The 20,330-nt window shown below is 37.7% G+C and overlaps 1 protein-coding gene and 1 pseudogene across 2 annotated transcripts in view; one reads left to right on the forward strand and one right to left on the reverse strand.

Moving 5' to 3' along the window:
- Nucleotides 1-1,302: 1,302 nt before the first annotated feature.
- The window catches only part of NEIL3 (nei like DNA glycosylase 3), a 44,540-nt gene continuing 25,512 nt past the window's right edge, over nt 1,303-20,330 (forward strand). For both annotated transcript variants that reach the window (XM_040966214.1, XM_040966215.1), the window contains exons 1-4: nt 1,303-1,467; nt 13,059-13,186; nt 19,608-19,742; nt 20,084-20,297. In XM_040966214.1, coding sequence (XP_040822148.1) covers nt 1,303-1,467; nt 13,059-13,186; nt 19,608-19,742; nt 20,084-20,297 — 642 coding nt within the window. The remainder of the gene's footprint in view (nt 1,468-13,058; nt 13,187-19,607; nt 19,743-20,083; nt 20,298-20,330) is intronic.
- LOC121146942 lies at nt 10,495-10,577 on the reverse strand (annotated as a pseudogene).

Genomic DNA, 20,330 nt, shown 5'->3' on the forward strand with positions numbered 1-20,330 from the left:
TCTACAAAGAGAAAAATGGAATAAGTTTCAAATTTTCAAAGTGGCCATTAGTGTATTCAAAGCTGTAATGCATTTCTGGACTAACTGTAATATGTGATATGCTTATGAAATTACTTTTGGGTTGATATTGTTTCAGCTTTCACTATTAAAAACATAAGGCCTAGCGCGATGACACAATGGCTAATTCCTTGCCTAACAAGTGCCAGCATCCCACGTGGGGTGCTGGTTACTGTCCCAGTTGGTTCACTTCTCATCAGATCCTGCTTGAGGCCTGGGAAGGTAGTAGAGGGTGGTTCAAAGCCTTGGGGCCCTGCACCTGTCTGGAGGACTGGGAGGAAGCTCCTGACTTCTGGCTTAAGCTCAGCTTATCTCTAGCTGTTGTGGCCATCTGGGAAGTGAACCAGCGGATATAAGATATTTCTCTTTGTCCTCCTCTCTGTAAATCATTTGATCTCTCTTTCCAATGCAAATAAATATTATAAATAAATATACTGATTAAGGTGTAGATTCTTAATGGTCTGCAATATTGAGTGAAGTCACTAGGTTCATATTTTTATCTGTATGTATGTACTCATGGTGGCTTAGGTTTATGGATTAATTTGAAAAACATTACCTTCAAATTTACACAGAGCCCTACTTTAGGAAAGCAAATTTAAATAACACTCATCTCTGCATTCCATAACAAAATGGGTGTGTTAGTTTGGGCAGGGCTCATTCAACTTCACTCAAGCAAAGAGGTTTCTTTGCTAATATATAAATTGTTCAGAAAATCAGCCACTCCGAGGTTGTGACCTGAATATGAACACTAATATATATATTTATCATACAGCGCCATTTATTTTGAGGAATGATCAATTTGCAGGAGGAAAAAATATGCTCTAAAAGTCTGCTTTCTCCTCTCATTCGTGTCCAACTAGAAGATACCCACATTATGACAATCTTGGATTTTAGAGCAAATCGAGGTCAGGTCACAGAGTGTGCGTGAATAGCTCAAAGATCAGAGAGAAATCCAAGGCAAGACAACACATTTGGAGCTTCTCAAGTCCTGTTTTTTCCCCTCCCTCTAGTAGAAGTGGCTCCATTTACGCAGCCTTTGCGTAGTCAATCATCCTAGGAGTCGCAGTGAGGACGCAGGCGCCGAGGGGTGGGGCGTCGGGCGGATGGGAGGGCTTAGCCAACCCGGGGCCGGGCAGGGCGCGCGCGAAGTTTGAACTCTTCCTTCAGGGCCCGCGCAAAGAGTCACTTCTCCGGAAGTTTCCGCTCCAGGTCCTGCTGCAAGTGGGTTTCAGTGCAGCTAGGGCGATGGTGGAAGGACCAGGTTGTACTCTGAATGGAGAGAAAATTCAGGCTCAGGTGCCCCGGGGCCAAGAGGTTACCGAGGTGCGGGGAACTGCTTTGCCAAGCTTACATTTTTCGGCGCAGCCACACGCCGCCTCCGCTGCCACCGCTGCTGCGGTCTCCTCCCAGGTGAGCTGCTAGTGGAGCCAGCCCTCCGCGGAATCGGAGGAAAGACCCCAAGGGTTGCAGGGTCCAAACTGCCTTTTTGCTCTGGGCCTAGTTCCCTGAGGCCTGGCGTTTTTCAACGTTTACTTTCACTTTGTCCAGGGGACGAAGTCGGTCACTGTTGGGCTGCATTAGAGCCAACTACCAACACTTGGTGGGTACTGGCCCAGCAAGGTCCCGGGGACAATCCACGGAAGGTGTTTTATTTCTGTGTCACCTTCCTTAGCTTTTTCAAAGCACAGCGAAAGTGGCTTTCCTTGTGACTACAAATGTATTCTTCTCTGTTAATGTCATCTATCAGCTCGCTCTCTAAGCTTTAATTATAGAGTGTTCACATTTCTCAAGATGATGAACTTGTTGCATTACATTCTAGCTTCTGCTTTCCTAATATTCTGCAATTAGTAAGTATATGACAACATATGTAATTCTAAAGTTGTATATAAAACATTTGGAACCGATTTTCCCTTGACATGCCGATGACTGAAGGCCAGAGCAGCTGGTTCCTTAAGAAAATCTTGCTTTGTAATGTTGTTTGTAGTGCAGCTTCTTCCCACCTGAGCTTTCATTTGAGAAAGCAAGATATTCATTCAGTAAGAACTTAGAACTGGGACTAAAAATATTCTGATTAAAAGTGCTTTAGATAGATGCATGGTTGGTTGTATGTCACAGACATATGCAATATTGTATGTATTTCAATTTCTCTTGAATGCTTTCTCATAATCTTTGATCCTGATAGGAAAAAAGTTGCCTTGTGAAAAATTAACATATGCTCACACTTTGGAAGAAGTGATTGTCTAAGTCTGGTAAAGTGCATGTATAACTTGAACACAACTTTTGCATTTCCTTTTTTTTCAATTTTATTAATTTTTATTGTATTTCTTTTTGTTATCATTTTGTGATAACTTTTGCATTTCCTTCCAGTTGTCCCTCTAATTTTATGACTTGATATGCCAGTAATTATTCTGCATTTTTATTAGAACATTTATTATAACTGCTCAGTTTCATAGGAATACTAAGGATTTTAAAAATTATTCAACAAAATTTGATTGCAGTAGGCATCTGGAAAGTAAACAAATGCTTGTCCTTGTGGAGACAAAAGTTGAGAAAATAAGTGGCTAGGCCTTAAATTATAGATGAAATAGAGGAAAATGTATAAATTCTGTGAAGGAGAGGTGTATGGTCTTCTGAGAACTTAGAAGAATGAGCATCTGAGCGGAAGTAGAAAGGAAGTAGGCAGGAGACGGACAGCACCTGGTCTCAAGTTGGGTCGCAGGACACCACGGGCCAGAAGGATGGCAACCGTACTGTGTTCTGATTCTGCACACGTGCAGACTGAAAGAAAACCAGAGCAAGTAGATAAAGGAGAGTGAGATAGAAGCAATGTGTTCTAAAGACAGCTTTGGTGGGGAGGAGGCAGGCAATGCTAAGCCTATAGATCAAACTGGGGACTTTGTGTGTATGCAGGGGGCTGGAGTTTTGGATGCATGGGATATCTGTATGTTTCAGGGAAATCCCTCTACCTTGATTAGGAGTCGTGGTAGGCTTAGCTAGGAAGTTACTGCAGCCATTTGAGATTCTGATTCCACTGCTGGTGGGGAAGAAAGGACAGAGTATCACTACTTCAGAAGCACAGGTTTTAGGCCTTAGCAACATATATGGTATGAGTATGCTATGATATCACAATTTGTATCTTTCAGCAGTAATGTATATTGTGCTAAGTTTCATGCTAGCTCTTAGTGCTACAGACTTATTCCACTCACTAGTGAACTGAAATTGAAAAGAGGCCAACTTTGGAGAAGTTCAGCATTCAGCTCCAGTTCCACCGTGGCTTATCTAGAATTTTTATCCACTTGGGTATATTGATCACATCCTTTCTGTCTCGGATTTGTCCTTTTTTTTTCACAGGGTACCTTGCACCCAGCTTGGTGTTATACATGGTATGGTTGCTTCTATAAGTAGTATTGTTGCTCACAATCATCTCCCCACAAGGATTAGATATTGGTGCACCTGGACCACCATGAAGAAGTAGTTAATGAGGCTCTGCAGGGTATTTTTCCATTGGGGGGTGGAGTGTGAACTCTTCTTGTTCCTGATTGCAGCTGGATGAAGTACTCTATGGTGAGACAGAAACAAACATATCCAGATGAGAGAATTAGTTTTGTGAATGCTATTTCTGTCCTGCTTCACTTAGATATACAAAGATGAAAAAGGCAAGGATCTTGTTATAAAAATCCTACTTAATGTTTTTTTATTAAAAAAAGATTTATCTATTTGCTTTATTGGAAAGTCAGATATACAGAGAGAAGAAGATACAGAAAAGTCTTTCATTTGCTGATTTACTCCCCAAATGGCTGCAACAGCCAGAGCTGAGCAGATCCGAAGCCAGGAACTTCTTCCAGGTCTCCTACGTGGGTGTAGGGTCCCAAGGCTTTGGACCATCTTCTGCTGCTTTCCCAGGTCACAAGCAGGGATCTGGAAGGGAAATGGAGCAAATGGGACATGAACTGGCACTCATATGGGATCCTGGTGCAGGCAAGGTGAGGTCTTTAGCTACTAGGCTACCATGTCAGGCCCTTATCTATTGTTTTAAATAACTTTCATTGTATTTGGGTTTAGATACAATACTATGAGCATCTCCCCTCCCCCTATTGCAGTGTGTCATGATCATTTTTGGTGACAAGACCTAAGTTACCTTTACATTTGATTCATTTGTGAGAAAGAATAACTCAATAATGAAGCATTAATGCGATTCAACACGTGAAGAATGTGAGGCTCACAATTAATTTAAATCAATTGCAGCAGGTCACATGATTCCCAGGGGTTTGGGAAGCTTGACTCCCATGCTTGGTTTTTCTTAATTTTGATTGTGTGTATGTATGTGTGTGTGTGTGTGTGTGTGTGAAGACTTGGTTATTTGAAAAATAGAATAGATTGAGAAGGAAGGAACAGGAAGAGATCTTGTGTCTACTGATGCATCCTCCAGTGGCTGAAATAGCCAGGCAGGAGGCAGCAGCCAGGAGCCCAGATGGTCTTCCCACATAGGTGACAAGGAACCAAGCACTATGGCCATTTTCAGCTGCCTTTTCAGGTGCATTAGCAGGGAGCTGAATCTTACGTGAGCTAGGATTTCATCGTTTTGCTTTCAGCATCCTAAGACCAAACTTGTATTTCCATGTTCAGATTGCATAAAGAGAAACAGTCTGATAATATAGTAAAAAAGCTTTGTTAATGTTTGGGCAGTTAACATCAACTGGAAACAACATCAAAAAGTTGTGTGCTACAATTATTTTTTAAAACAATCTGCACTTAAAGCTCTTATGCCTGATACATTGAATGGAGAAGATATTAAAAATCGGAACAAGCCTTTGTGATTCAGGTCAAAAATCCTGCTCTGTGGAGTATGAATTTAAAGACAAATGTGGAATTAATGTTTTCTTGGTGGATCTTGGTAAAGTTCTAAATATTTTGCCATAGATTCATATTCTACAATTTGGAGCTGAAAATAATAATTGTAACTTTTATGAATATGAAAAATATTTCACATTCTAGAGGGATTTTTTGAGTATAGTGAAATTCATTAAAAATATGACAGGCTATTACCAACCTCTGGCCAGATCAAGATGATTACTTAGCACATGAGGACATCATCCTAGGTTTTTGTCTCTGATTTAAAACTATTGAAATGAATCTACTGCTGAATTTGAAATGTTTGGTTTTTATGAGGCAGCATTTCCAAAGAATTCAGTAAGAGCATACCATATTGTTTACAGTACAGTAAACATGAAGGAAATTATGCAGAGAAAAGGAACTATTAATTGAGCATTAAAAATAAAATAAAGTTTAGATAACTGTTATACCAAAAATAGCCAGAAAGCTTTACATCAGTGCCTATTGTCTTCATGAACTAGTTACTGTTTGTCAAATAGCGTTCCTCTTTGTTCCAGTTTAGAGTTCATAGGGCACATGCTTTAGCATATGTGTCCCTGTGACAACTGGTCCTCATCCTGAGGAAGAAAGCCTACACCTAAAAGATCTCAGCATCTGTTAGTCATGTATCCACTCTATTATTTTTCTGAAATTTGATGCATTGTCTTGTCAGCATGAGACTATGCAAGTGTGTGAGCACATTTGCATAAAACTCCACTGGAGCTTGTGGAATCTTATGGTAAGAAACAACATCAGAATGTGAATGAACATGTCTGGTTAATGAGCTTTGAAGAGCCAGTCCTCCGATTTTAATTGTTGGGTGGATACAATATTTTAGTGAAATCAGTATGTAATCTGCATGTGTTTTCAATCTCCTTTCAGAAAACAGGATATGAAACAGTTTATTTATAAGCAGTCATTTCATTTGGAACACGCCTTTCTGATTGTTCCCATCAGTCTTTAAGATTTGATATATGTAGTTAATGTGCTAGCAACTCTTATTTGTCTTTCCATACTGCACAGTGTCAGTGAACAGTGTAGGCATTTAATAAATGTTGAATGGAAATAGAAGAGCAGAGTCTTGAAAAGTACCAAATAAATTGCGTTTGGACTCTTGCATTATGAGTAAATATCTGTTTTGTTGTGCGTGTTACATGGAAATGCTTATTTCATAAAAATAATGAACCTATGTAGAAACCATTTTCTACCTACCTTCTCTTTCAAAGTGGAAAAAAAAAATCACTGCTCATTTTATTGCCATTATTTGAAGGAATGAGCTAATCCACAGAGATTCATTTTCCTGCTAAATGAAGGCCATTCCCTTAAGTGTCCAAAAGGGTTTTCTAAATATTTTATAGAAAATGCATGAAATATTCCTTAGTTCCTTAAATGCATACAGATAATGATTTCTTAATGATTCAGGATCATGAGCAGCAGTATCTGACATTATGTGAAATCAAGAAACAAGGCAAAGCAGAGCAGATGACATTTTAACAGCAGAGGAAACTATGAGAGGTGATTTTCCATGGCCATTGTAGTTTTTTATCTACCACTAAAGTATTCCATATGCTATCAAGAAAAGAGCAAGGATTATCAAGGTTTAGAATTTCCACCCCTTTGTTCTTTCTCATCTGGAGATACTTACATTCACATGCTATTTTATCTGGTTAGGATTAAATTAAAGGGCATATATAACTCTTAGCTTACTGCCTGGCAGAATCAACATTCTGGTAATCATTCTTTATTTCCTGGTCATGGCTTTCTCATCAGACCCATTTATCTAAGGAGCACCCAATTCCTTTATGAAGGATTTATGATCATTCGATGCCTGCAAATAAGATACAAAACACTTAGTCTCTGGATTTCTGTTCTTACACAGTTGTAGAGTGTATTTTAACACATAATTCTGTTTTGATTTATTTTGGGGGATTTGAGAACATTTTAAAATTAGGCTCTGTTTAGATTGGTAGACAAGTGACCTCTGATTAAGAATAGCATTGTATGTGGGAAACACATCTCAGGGAAAGGAAGAGGAGAATATGAAAGTCAATAAGGTGTTTTATGCTCTGTGAGGAAGATATATAGTGTACCAGGGTTGACATGTTTATTATGGAAAAGTCTTATTCTCCTCTGAAAAGTTCATCTTCCTTGTTCACCCATGGATAAGCAGGATAAATGGTCATCAACAAGGTAAATCATGTGCTGTCTCTGAAAATATATGTTGTTTTGAAGATTTCATATTATTAAGCCACTTGAAAGTGGAAAGGTGAACCCTTCTCAGTCACACTTAAAATTGTGGCAAAAGCGATTTTCATCTCTATTTTGGGAGGAAAAAATGCTTGGATGAAATGTTCAAATAATACAGAAACAGGATTATCAGGGTCAACAAGAGAATGTCAAGTATCTAATGGGAAATTGTGTGTAGTTACGGTAAAGATAACAGGCTTGAGGAAATTAATTTTTGAATTTGGATAGCAGAGGCTTGTAGAAAGAGGTGACAATCCTAGATTCTCTAGTAGGACAAGTGAATGTCTTGTAAATCTCACATTATTTGAAAAAGCTTTGTTCAGCTTGTATTTGATAGCTCTCAGGAGAAGTGGAACAAACCTCTTCTGGTGCATTAACATATCTTTTTATGATGGAGTTTTAAAAATATGGTGAAAATATATTCAATCGTTTGTCATTACCCACCATAAGGTGAATATTTTATTGGTCCCAAGTGTATTGTCCAGAACTAATTAGATTACAAACTGTGTTGTAATGAAAACCAGTGGAGTTGGATAGAACATTCTGCATGAAGAACAAGTAACTAAAAGTACCTTTATGTATTATTTCCTAAGAAATCAGAATGGAATGTGGGAACAGATGTTTTTCAATCTCCCATTAAAATGTTAGAGTAAACTGTCAAATAGAGCTTGACATTGCAGGACTGCTTACAACCTGTCATGATTCCCTTCTTGTTCTCTGCCTCCTTCTTCTCCCACCTCTATCTTACTTTTTTACACCTTTCCACAAAGTTCTTTCTACTTTATGAGAAACTCTGGTGAATTTTACTTATGCATAACTTTTGGTATCCTTGAGAATTTGGTCTTATATATTTCAATCTCACTTCGTTGCATATAATTAGGAAATAAAGGACAAGGGTGTTAAATTTTCAAACGAATTGAAACAGATGGTAGAGTAGATGTTTTTGCCAAGAAATCCTGGGAAAGGTAAATCAAAACGGGAATAGTAGGTGGGGAGACAGCAAGCCTATACTTCAAAGCCATACTCAGGAGGGAAGGGAAGAAGATCTGTTTAATCCTGCAAATGTTTACTGAACCTCAGGTATTGTGTAAAACCCTCTGGGATATTTGCTAAACATGAGTTACTGTCTCCAGAGACCTTACAAACAGGGGAGAAGTACAAGTCACATACGAATAGTCATTCAGTGGAGGAAATACTAAAACAGTGGTTTAGAAAATACTGTGCTAAGTTTGGTGAGTAGAAAGCCTCCAGATTATTTATTCTGTTGCCCAGGTAAGAAAACCGCTGTACCAGACAGAATTGCAAAATACATATGAGAGCAAGGAAGAGGCTATACTATTTCAATCCACCAATACCTTATCAGGTGTTAAAACTTATTATTAAGTCAGGGTCACAGAGCCCTCTATAGCTGGAAAAGTTTCTGCTGCATTGAAGTCATTTGGTATTTTTCCATAAGTTAACATTCTGCTTGTATTCACTTCCCCATTGGTTTGTGTCGATATCTAGCATCATGTTTGCCATAGATACCTTTTTCCAGCATGTGTAGAGTTTTTACTTTTATAACTTTCGAGTTTTTTTAGGCTGTATTATATGCTGCTTTTAATTGCGGGGAATAGGGTAAATCACCAGTAGAAAGCAGAAGATATGTACTACACCCTTGGGTTTGGTTTTAGGTTCTCTTTGAGTCTCTGTCAGCCAGGATATCATGCTTCAGTTTTCATTGACTGCTGTGTGAAGATATGTCATGGCCTCATGCGCTTTAAGTATTCTGGTCTTTATTTATAGACTCCTTCTGTGGACCACAAAATTCATTTGTGAGGGTACTTACTCTCCTTTGTCTTGTTAATGTGGGCCCAGTAACCATAATGTTTTAAAGGGCCATTCACTGGGATTTTCTTTTCCTAAAAGTTCAAACTTCTCATGGCTAGGTTTTTCTAAAATTTCTAATAGTTGACAGCAGTTTTGCCTTGTGGTGCCTTGAGAATTAATCCTGGAAATAAAGTTTGCTTGTTTAAAAAAAAAACAACCAACAAACAATAACTTCCTCCCTAGCTCCCCACATTAGTTGTAGGAGATATTTCTGCTGTGTTCTTCATAGACTTTTTGGAATCAAGTTCCTAGAACAGGACCTTATGCACTATTTAGGGCATAGTTAGAAATTCCCAATGAAAAATCTGGGATTCTATAAGTTGTATTTGAGTCCCTTTCCCATAGATATTATGAGGAGTCCTTGGCACATTTAGTTTTTAGGAACATGTTGAGGTTTTTATTAAGAACTCTTATCTTTCTGTTTGTTTCATTTGATGTATTTAGAAATTAATATCATACAATGATTTAGGATTAATTGGTACAAAAATGATATGATATGTTCCTGTAAATGTTTGGCTTGCTGGTTACAGACAAACCTAATGGTATAATACTGCTAATTTTAGTTTTGTTCATTGGGTAATTGGGTGGGTGTCCTTATGGAATAGAAATTTTACCAGATAGTAGCTGTGTTTACAAAACCTGTAGACTAAATTTAAAAATCACAGAGTTTTGTGACAGGAGTAAGCACAAGGGTAGGTAGATAAGTATTAAAAAATACAATTTTTTCCCAATAAAATTAATAACCTTTTAGGAGATGCAATTAAGAATACCTTGTGTTCTTTCTAGTGAGATCTCAATGAATATTTTATAAGTATCTAAGTAGAACCCCATTACTAGTTTAGAACAATGGCACCATTTATGTGGGCCCATTGGCCTCTGCTAGTGACTGTTGAAATGGAAATTGGGATGTCAGAAGTGTGGCAAAATAAAGTAGTATTATTATATGCTACATACACATTTAGAGGTCCAGGGCCATAGAACCTCCTTTTTTCTCAGTTGATAACTTTGCCTTCCTGGTTTATTGAGGTAGTGGGTTAAGTTGCAGAAATTGCACATATCTGCCTGTCTACCAGCATTTACACGCATGTAATCCACTTTGTTTGTTGATCCTATAGGACAGAAATCCGTGTTTCCATCAAGAACAATAGACCATAGGTGCCTGTTGAGACACCTTCTTGTCCGTTAAAGATGCTACTCTAAGTCTTTTTGTCTCCTATATGATAGATGTCTTCATCTAGTGAATCTTTCCCTTCAACATATAACCATGCCATCTTGAAAAATATGAAATCAGTCTTGACTATCTCCCCTCAGATAGCACTGCATTTTTGTACCTCACACAACAATGTGTCTTTAATCCTTTTTTACCCATTTAATCCTTCTTTCCATTATCTCTTCAGCCTACCCTAGCAAGGATATTCTCTCTCACCACCACTGCCTCCTAACTCTCACAGTAATTGCTGCTGTGCTCCAATTGGCAAAAATCATGCCTCGAATAAACCTCATTGGCTATGATACTGCCAGTGCACAAAGCTGCTGCTACGCTCCTCATCCAGTGGCAAAGTCTCAGGCTTCATTTTGCTTGATTTGTTAGCATCCCCGAAAGTACCTTCTCCAACGATGCATGTATTTCACTTATCCTTAGGAATCCACATTTGCCTGGTTTTGCTCCAACCTAGCTGGCCTGTGTTCTTGACCTTTTCTGCTGGTTCTTTCCGCACTCCTCCCTAACATCACAACATTCTTTTGCTCATTCTACTTTTTTTTTTAAGATTTATTTTTATTATTTTTTTATTGGAAAGGCGGATATACAGAGAGGAGAGACAGAGAGGAAGATCTTCCATCCGATGATTCACTCCCCAAGTGAGCGCAACGGCCAATGCTATTCCGATTCGAAGCCAGGAGCCTCATCCGGGTCTCCCACACGGGTGCAGGGTCCCAAAGCTTTGGGCCGTCCTCGACTGCTTTCCCAGGCCACAGGCAGGGAGCTGGAAGGGAAGCAGGGCTGCCGGGTAGAACTGGCGCCCATATGGGATCCCGGGCATGCAAGGTGAGGACCTTAACCACTGTGCCACCGCGCCGGGCCCTGCTCATTCTACTTTTTAATTCAACATTCTATCATGGGAGTACCTTAGACTTTTGTTCTTGGGCCTCTTCTGCTTATTTATACATAATCCTTTGCTTTCTTAATCTGATTTTATTGTTATTAGAAAGCCATATGAATCAGTAATTTATAAAAGAATAAGGCATATTTAGATCATAGTTTTAGAGACTGACATATTCAAAATTGTAGCGCTGGCATCTGCTGAGGCCTGGCTTGCAGTTTTATAACGTGGTGGAAAGCATTGTGTAGCCAGACGAGTTATGCTAGCTGGGGTCTCTGTCGTTGTCAACCCACTAATGTTATAATGAGAACCCCACCCTCATGAACTCATGGAACCTTGACTTCTCCAAATGGGGTTGTTTCTAAATATCATTACTGTATGATGTAAGGATTATGTTTTCAATGCCTGAAATACCATACTATTTGTTATTTTATCCAATGTGTGCGTTTTTTAAAGCAAGATTTTGTCTGCAGATCATTGAAAAATTCATTTCTTCAGGCTGGAAGTGCATCCTGTATCGATCTGCTTATTCGACACTTTTGCTTGTATGCCTACTAGACATCTCTAAAGCCCAACTCCCTGTTTTTTGTTTTGTTTTATTTTCCCCAGCACCTTCTATTCAAGTCCTTCTTGTCTTGGTAGGTAGCATGATAGCATTTCATTCCAGGTATTCAAGCCAAAATTTGTCCTGAACTTTTCTTTCACATCCCATATTTAGTCTGTCAGCAGAACCTGTTTCATGCACCTTCAAAATAAGTCAGCAAATCTCACCACACTTCCTTTTCTCCACTGCTATTGGTATTTTCCAGATCTTCATCACTTGTTTGATTTTTGAGGTGGTCTTCTAAGTATCTTCTTGGCTTCTACCCTATCAGCCAAATTCCATTCAACAACCAGACAGCACATTAAAAATGGAAATGTGTATCTTCCTTATTACTATCAGAGAAAGGTCTCTTGTTAGGTTGGATTCTGTGGCCCATGTAGACCGTGCTTATTGCATAGCTCATCCATCTCCCCCTCTAACTCTTTTCTGTGCGTTATAGGGAATCTGGCCTTCAGTATTTTTATATTTTTACAGTGTTACCTAGATCGTTGTCTGGATCATAATTGACTCCCTTTCTCATTTAAAACTTGCCCACCTGCTTGTGCCCTTCTTGAGCACTAGATTGTCTTACTCATCTAGATTTCTTTAAACGTTTTCTAATGTGCTACTTTCTTATGTTTATTACCTACAATTTGTTCCATCATAATACAAACTCCATAAGGGCAGTGTGTTTCAGATGTTTTATTTATTGTTAGTCCTATAATATCTCGAACAAATAGTGACACATACTAGAACATCAATAAACTTGCCTAAAATGAGTTAATCTAATGAAATAACCCAGAAATGTCCCATTTTTAAATGGTGTCATTGTTTTTGTTGTTAGAGGATATCTGTGTTGAAGTCACAGTGAACAACATGAGCTATTATAGCTGAAGGTTTTAGAGTTTTTGTTTAAAAGGTGTAACTTATTGTCAAAGCTGTTAAGCTGGTGATGTGAGTAGACCTCACATAAGACAATTGAGATTCAGTTACTGTTATATGTTGTGACAGCAACGTTCATTTAGAATTACCATTCCATTTGCCAGAAGTCATTATAAAACATGGTAAAGTGAGAATCGAGTAGAGAAAAGGTCTGGGCAGGGAGCAGACGAACAGACTAGGGAGCAACCTAATCCTTTAATTTCCAATCTTAAGAAGAAGGACAAATGTATGTAAACTACTGAATAAATTATTTGACTTGTTGGGGATTCTTCTTCTCATTGGAATGCACCTGGTCATGAAATAATATAAATATATTTAGGATTTAAATTGTAATTTTGCTGAGAATTTTTTTGTGTGTTTACATGTGCATATGTATTTTCTACTAGGCTTCTTCACTGAATCATAATAATTATTCCATCCAGAATTTCTGCAGACTATTTAATGGATATGTTTACAGTGGCGTGGAAACTTTGGGGAAGGAGCTCTTTATGTACTTTGGACCAAAAGCTTTACGGTAAGATAAATTTGTACCATACATCTTGTATTTCTATGTTTCAAGTTATGTAGAAAGATTTCCTTGCAGTTTGTTAGGTGTCACATTTACTCATAGAAAGTGCTCTATTTTTAAGAGAACTCTAATACAAGAGGTTGAGATTCTATCATGGGAAGCAATAAGAAGCAGAAGAATAAATTGTGATGTCATCATTACTTGGAGGCTAGTCAATTTATTTCCCTTAAACAAATGGATAATCTAGCAGGGCTTCCCAAGATGTATTAGAGCAACACATCTCTGCTTTGCTCTTCCCCAAACTCCCTTCCCCACTGCTCTCCTTTCTTGTTCTCCCCAAATGTTTATTGCATTCAGTGACATCAGTCACTTTATATTTGTGACAGGTCCTACTTTAGTTTCAATGTTTCACTGGATTTCTGCTTTTTTTTCTGTCTTCTTTCTGTGAAGCCTTGAGCAGAATTTGGAAAAGCTTACAGAATTTAGAAACTTTGGAAAGAGATTACAGCTCCTCCATTGCTTCACAGTTCTTAGAGAAATGCATGGTTTATGTGCTGGCACGGGCGGGCAGGGGGAGCAATTGACCACCACTTTTGATTTATGGATCAAAAAGTGTGACAGTATAATTGCAAGGCAAATTGCCTGTTTAATTTTTGTAGGAACATGCAAAATGCCTATGAATCTACAAAATGTTAGTCTTTTTTGTTTGTTTTTCCCCGGAATCTGATGTAAACTGTGGCAACCTGAGAAAACTGAGTACTGTTTCCTTGTATCCATTTTAGTGTTTCTTTAAACTGTTGTAGGGATCATCTTTAAGGAGAGACCTGTTACTGGACCCATGCTTCTAACCAAAGGTGAACGATAATCACAAAATGATACAACTGAATGCTTTCATTTCTTGCTTCTCATCAGCCAACTACTTGGAGTACTTGGGGTTTTAAGTAATTGCTTTTCCTTTAAGGTGTTCTGTCTTCCTTGTCAGCAGCTTCTGTCCTTGGTCAGCGTTGCTACTTCATACTTTTTCCTAGTCTGCAGTTGATAGCATCAGCATATGCTTACTGGTTCATGGAGCAGTGATATATTGCAGGTTACATTACTGCTGCAGTACATTGATGTGATTGAAAACTCTTAGCTCTGAACAGGCAGGTTCACAGTGGAATCCATGCATGATGGCTGAAAGCATTGATATGTTATTGATTGTCAGATATTAGGTGCAAATTTATTTCTATAGAACATGAAAGAGGTTTTTATCAAGAGTTCTTCACCAGACTGATAAAGGAAAAATCATTCCTCACTGCAGGGCTGTCAGAAAATGTTCTGGATTTTCTACACAAGGACACACTCTAAACTAAGCAAGCAGGTTCCATCCCTAGAGAATACCTCTGTTGGTAATATGGGTAGGTTAAACAGCAGTTGTCTTTTTTTTTTTTTTTTTTACGTTTTAATTTTCCACCTCCTTAGCAATTATTGGTTGCAACAATTCAAGGTCAGTGTCAGATCTCTTGGAACTGGGTTCAAAAGCCTAAAGTCAACTATCCTCTTTCACACTATAACAAGAACAACCAAAAGATGTGGTCTTGTTAGGAAAATGGATGGTTCTGTCAAGGATGTGTGATTGTTGTGTGAGGCTTCGGGGCTGTGAGCCCGAGATAGAAACGAAGTGTTCGTTTCTACCTCCACTTCTGCTGTTTTTTACTCACAAGACTTGTCTGCATTTTAGAGAGCAGATAACAGAAAACATTTAAAGGTTGCTAATGCTTTTCCCTTAATACTCAGTTTTTACAATCAAAATTGCTCATAGGCCTTAGTTATATGTGCACCTCACGGGGAATACTGTGAATCTTTTGGAATGCATTTGTTTATAAAAGCAGAATTTAGATATGGTCCTCTATGAGAGAATCTGCTATGTATCCACATTCTAGGAAAATATAAATTACATAGTGATTATTACTGTTAGTGCATGATGTATCCAGGAGCTCAGGTATGCACAGAAATTTAAACTTATTTTATATACATTTATTTTAGTAGCACAGTTATGTTAATGTGTGTTCAGTACTTACACTATTTCTGAATACTATACGGATTTTTAAATAAAATAATTAACTTTTAATTTGCTGTTTGAAGTGTAACACATATGAGCAAACTGAATAATTATTAAAAAGTGAATGCATAATAATACACTTATAGTGCTATCACCAAATGTAATATTTGCTTTTAAATTTTTATTTAATTTACTTTCATTTTATTTGAAAGCAGAGAGACAGAAACAAAGTAAGAGATATTCCATCTACTGATTCACTCCCCACATGCCTGAAACAGCTGGGGCTAGTCCGGGAGAGAGTGCTGCTGGGGCTAGCCCGGGAGAGAGTGCTGGGGCTAGTCTAGGAGATGAGAAGGTATCTGTGTCTCCTATGTGGGAATTCCATGGAGCCTACTCACGAACTTTCAGTCTTGTGAAAAAAAAAATAACAATAACAACAACAACAATTAAACCATGTTCCTGAGTTGCATGTCAACACTAATCAATATAGAAACATAAAAAGATAGCCCTCATGCATACTTAATTTGCCAAAAAACAAAGCTGAAGAGAAAATTCTGGAAGCAACCACAGAACAACAAATATTAAATGAAAGATGTAGATTTAAAATTAATATTGGTGTTCTCATCAGAAACTGACGGAAAATAATAGAAACATCTTTCCATAGCTTAAAAAAAAGCCTCATTTCAGAATTTTAAGCATACAAAAAAAGCTACAAAACATGAATGCACTATCAAATAAACCAGAAGAGCTGCAAGAATTCAGTACCAGCAAACCTCCCAAAAAAGTTAAACAAGGTATGTCCAGCACAAAGGAATGCAATAACAGGCACAAATTGAAATCTAGAAAACTGAATTCAGTTAAAGGTACAGGACTCAAAACCAACAGGCAAAATAGAAGTGATAATGAACTTGTTGAAAGATGAGTCAAGAAAGCAGTCCCATTAAATATATAGGTATACACATGCTTGTATGTTTATTTATAAATAAATTTGACCCAACCATAAGTTATCTGTAAGAAATGTAAGAAATACCAAAATATAAAGACAAGTTCAAGAGAAGGATGAAAGCAGGCAAACTTTTGGAACACAAATTAAAAGAAAGCTGGAGTTGCCATACTAGTAACAGACAAAATGTACTTCAAATCAGGGAACATTGCCAAAGTAGAGAAGGGCAGTGAATAGTGGCACAGGGGTCGTTACGTTAAGAAAGCTTAAATTCCAGGTGTCATGTACAGAAGAACTTGAGCTAAATCAATTAGGTCCCAAAATTGCTGTAATGCTGCTTTCAGGTTGCTAGCCTGGTGTGTGGGGGGGAAGGTTGAGTGAGTCCAGCAAGTAGCTGAGCCTGATGTGAGCTTTGGTGTGTTGAAAGTGCTTTTAGTGCACCAGCAACTTCAAAACTCCAGGTGCTATTGCTGTTTGATCTGTAGTTGGTATGGCTGAGACTGTTTTTCTGTGATCTTTCTCCCCTGTCAGCTTCCAGCAGACCCTGTGTGTCTCTCCATACTCCTGCCCCTTTGTGTTGGGAGCCTACTGTCATTGACTAACACTCAGTGAGAGGTTCATGATGGGAGAGAGAGAGGTCCTCACTCCTTCTGAATCAGCTTTAATCGTGAGCTGCCTTTGTGCACGTGGGCCCCAGGGTTGCAGGCTCTGTCCTCTGCATGACAACCAAACTCTCCCTCATCTCTGTGGGTGTTCCTGAGCCAGAGTTCCCTACCTGTCTCCCAGTTGTGGTAGATTTCTCTTAGGTTCCATGCCAAGGCCGATTTCCTGCCCTTCCACTAAAGAAAGATAGCTTTGGCCTTTATCTCCTCCTCAACAGCAGTGCAGTGTCTTGTCCTGTGCCTGCTGTTTGAAGGATTTCCTGCCCCTCCCTGGTGGCTGCCGCTTACGCATGGTACTCAGTGTAAGACCATTGTGTGCGAGCAGTTTCCTGTTCCTCCTTCAAGACAGACAGCTCTTTTTCTTTAATTATTTCATCTTGGCTAAAATAGCTTAAGAGTTTCCCAAGGCTTTTGTTTCATAGGAAAGAATTCATCAGGATTGAAAGAACTCTGGTGTCCTGTCATTGAAGGCAGTTCTTTTAGTCTCAGGCCTCGAGAGGCTCTAAAGGATCACCCAAGCCCATCCTCAGTATTAAAAGTTTGTGGAAAATATTGACACTTTCCTTCTTCTTACTCAGTTTTATGGTAGCCATCTCTTCCTCTTGTACCCTGCCATGGATGACAACTTTCTTTTATGACTTTCCTCAGAGGAGCTTACCACTCTTAGGAATTTAGCTCACTTGGTTGCCTTCCAACATTTTGTCCCAGATGGGCTTAAGAAAATATGAGTGTGATTTTTTTTAAACCATGCTCTCTTTTTCTTCTTAGGTTGGGAACTGTATTTATGTTCGGTCTTACATTTCCTAAGTAGAAGCAGTACTTTCTTTTATCAAAGATCTTTCTTTGAATTTCTAGCATAGATTATAATTATTATAATCTAACTGTTATTGTAATTATTATATCTAACTGTTTTATACACATTATTCTTAGGACATTTATTACCGTTTGGTAGTCGTAGCAAGCAGTTGCTTTACATGCAGCGTGAAGTTGTCATTAACGTGAACCTGTGATATTACTGTGGTTTATGCTGCTTCTGGATGTCTGAATGATTCTCATGGTGATTAGCCTAAATCAGTGTCGCAGATGTTTAAAACAGAATCAGTACTTACTTATTAGTTTGTTTTTAGAAGCTGTTTTTAACTAAACAAATCTTCTTAGCAGCAACTTAGTTTTTAGTATCAGCATAATTTTTATTTATTACTTTAGATGCAGTTAACAGAACCCAACTCAAGCAAGTACAATAATTATTATAAGAATATTGTGTATATTATAATCCTGAAGCGATGGTAAGCTTCTGGGAGGACTAGAAGCAGGGCAAAATCTAATAGGTTAGAGGCTCAAATAGTTTCATGAGATCAGTGTAGTTTTAAGATAAAAGTGTGTAATAAACACGAAAATTAATGGTTTATTGTATCTTATTGTGAAATTTAGCTATTTAATAATATAAACAAAAACAGTTATTTTAGTGCACATTTCCCTCTAAAACGAACAGATTTTAAGACAAAGGTGTATATATTTTATTTAGGGTTATGATTGGAGCTCTTCTTGCATTTGAATTTGGTTTCAGCCTTTGAGATTTTTGATGTGGATGTGGCTTCATTATAGAAAATGATTTAGCATCTAATTTATGATCCATGCAGCAGAAAAGATTTTAGATATGATGGCTTCTGGGCATGACAGTTGTACACCTTTTCACTGGGTTGGACCATTATAAGCTAAATTATGGAGTACTTACAGGCATACATTTTTGCTGTCAAGAACTATGGGCCATGTAAAATGCATTTATGATTGATAGTAGGGCACATAGAGTTTAAAACCCACATTTTTAAAGTTAGACTGGTTAACCTTGTACTATACTGGAACATGGTGTTTTGGAATTAGTAGCACAGAGCAGTAACATTTGCTGCCAAAAGATCTATATTTATTAACTCAACAAAGCCATAAGGGGAAAGATTTGAAAGGCAGAACACAGTATTGCATCTTGGGAGTCATATTTGATCTTCATCATCAGAGATAACCAAGTCATTTTTTCTGAGTTGCACATGCTAATCAATTCTACAAAATCTGAAAGGTTATGGATTTTTCACCACGGTATTGTGGCCCTAAACATAACAGTAAATATTTATAAATCCATTTTCAATATAGAAAGGTAGAAGAAATTGAAAAGAATTGAAGATTATACTATTTTGATTTCTCTCTTCTAACTCTCTCTTACTTTTTTGATAACATAAGATTTTGCAAAAAAAAAAAAAAATGCTTCATTTCATTCTTCCTCAAATCAGTAGGGAAGAAGAATGTCTTCAACTGCAGATACTATTTTGCAGTAGATAAACATTTCCAATTCATTGTGGCTAGAATAAGGAATTTGAATGTCAGTGGCTTTGAGGAATTTGTAACAGCACAAACTATAGCCAATTTAAATTTAGCGTCATCTCATCTCATCTTCTTTTGAAACTGAAAAAGATGCCAAGAGATGCTAGACTATTTTGTGAATAAAAGATAACTTCAGGCAACAAGAGAACAGCATACATTTTCTTGGACATATTGTAGGGGGCTGCTTAATTCTCTAGGAAGTTATTTGTGATTGTAAAGCTGATTGTTGTATCTTTCAGACTTATGAAGCTGTAAAACCATAAGACAATATGTAATACTAGTTACTATTTTTCTGTTTAAACGTGCTACCTTAACATTTGTTCACTTATAATCCAAGAAATATAAAATAAAGGTAAAAAAAATTGGAAGTGATATACTATCTCAAAAATTGATTTGCTTTTGTTTCAGGATTCATTTTGGAATGAAAGGCTTCATCCGGATAAATCCACTTGAGCATAAAACCAAGAATGGAGATTGTCCTGTTTTGGAAGTGAGGCTCACCAAAGATTTGATTTGTTTCTTTGATTCATCAGTAGAACTCAGGTATTAAAAGAGAGAGACAGACAAACAGAAAGAGAGAGAGGAAAAAAAGGGGGGGGCAAATATTCAACTATGAACTGCAGAGTCAGAACCTGCATTTTGTTTTGGGATATAACAAAGATTGCTGAATAAATAAATGGTTTATAATTAATAAGAGCTTATATTAAAAGAGACATCAATTAGTAGAATTCATGAAGATCTTCATTAAGATGTTTGTCCATGTATTTCTTAAATTTTGGTTACCATAAAGAGTTTGTTTATGTGCTGCTAAACTCTTCTTAAATGACACTTTGCAAAACTGTAACCTGACTTACAATCAGTGTGTTTTATATCCCTTTCTGAAGAAACTCGATGGAATGCCAACAGAGAATAAGGATGATGGAAGAATTAGATGTTTGTTCACCTAAATTTAGTTTCTCAAGAGCAGAAAATGAAGTTAAGAAGCAGAAAGGTCGAATGCTATGTGATGTGTTAATGGATCAGAAAGTGTTGCCTGGGGTGGGAAATATCATCAAAAATGAAGCTCTTTTTGACAGTGGTCTCCACCCAGCTGTTAAGGTAATGTATACATATTTTTTAAAATTGTTTCTC

This window comes from Ochotona curzoniae, unplaced genomic scaffold, assembly GCF_017591425.1.
Source record: "Ochotona curzoniae isolate NIBS_2020 unplaced genomic scaffold, NIBS_Ocur_1.0 scaffold_4505, whole genome shotgun sequence".
NCBI lineage: Eukaryota > Metazoa > Chordata > Mammalia > Lagomorpha > Ochotonidae > Ochotona > Ochotona curzoniae.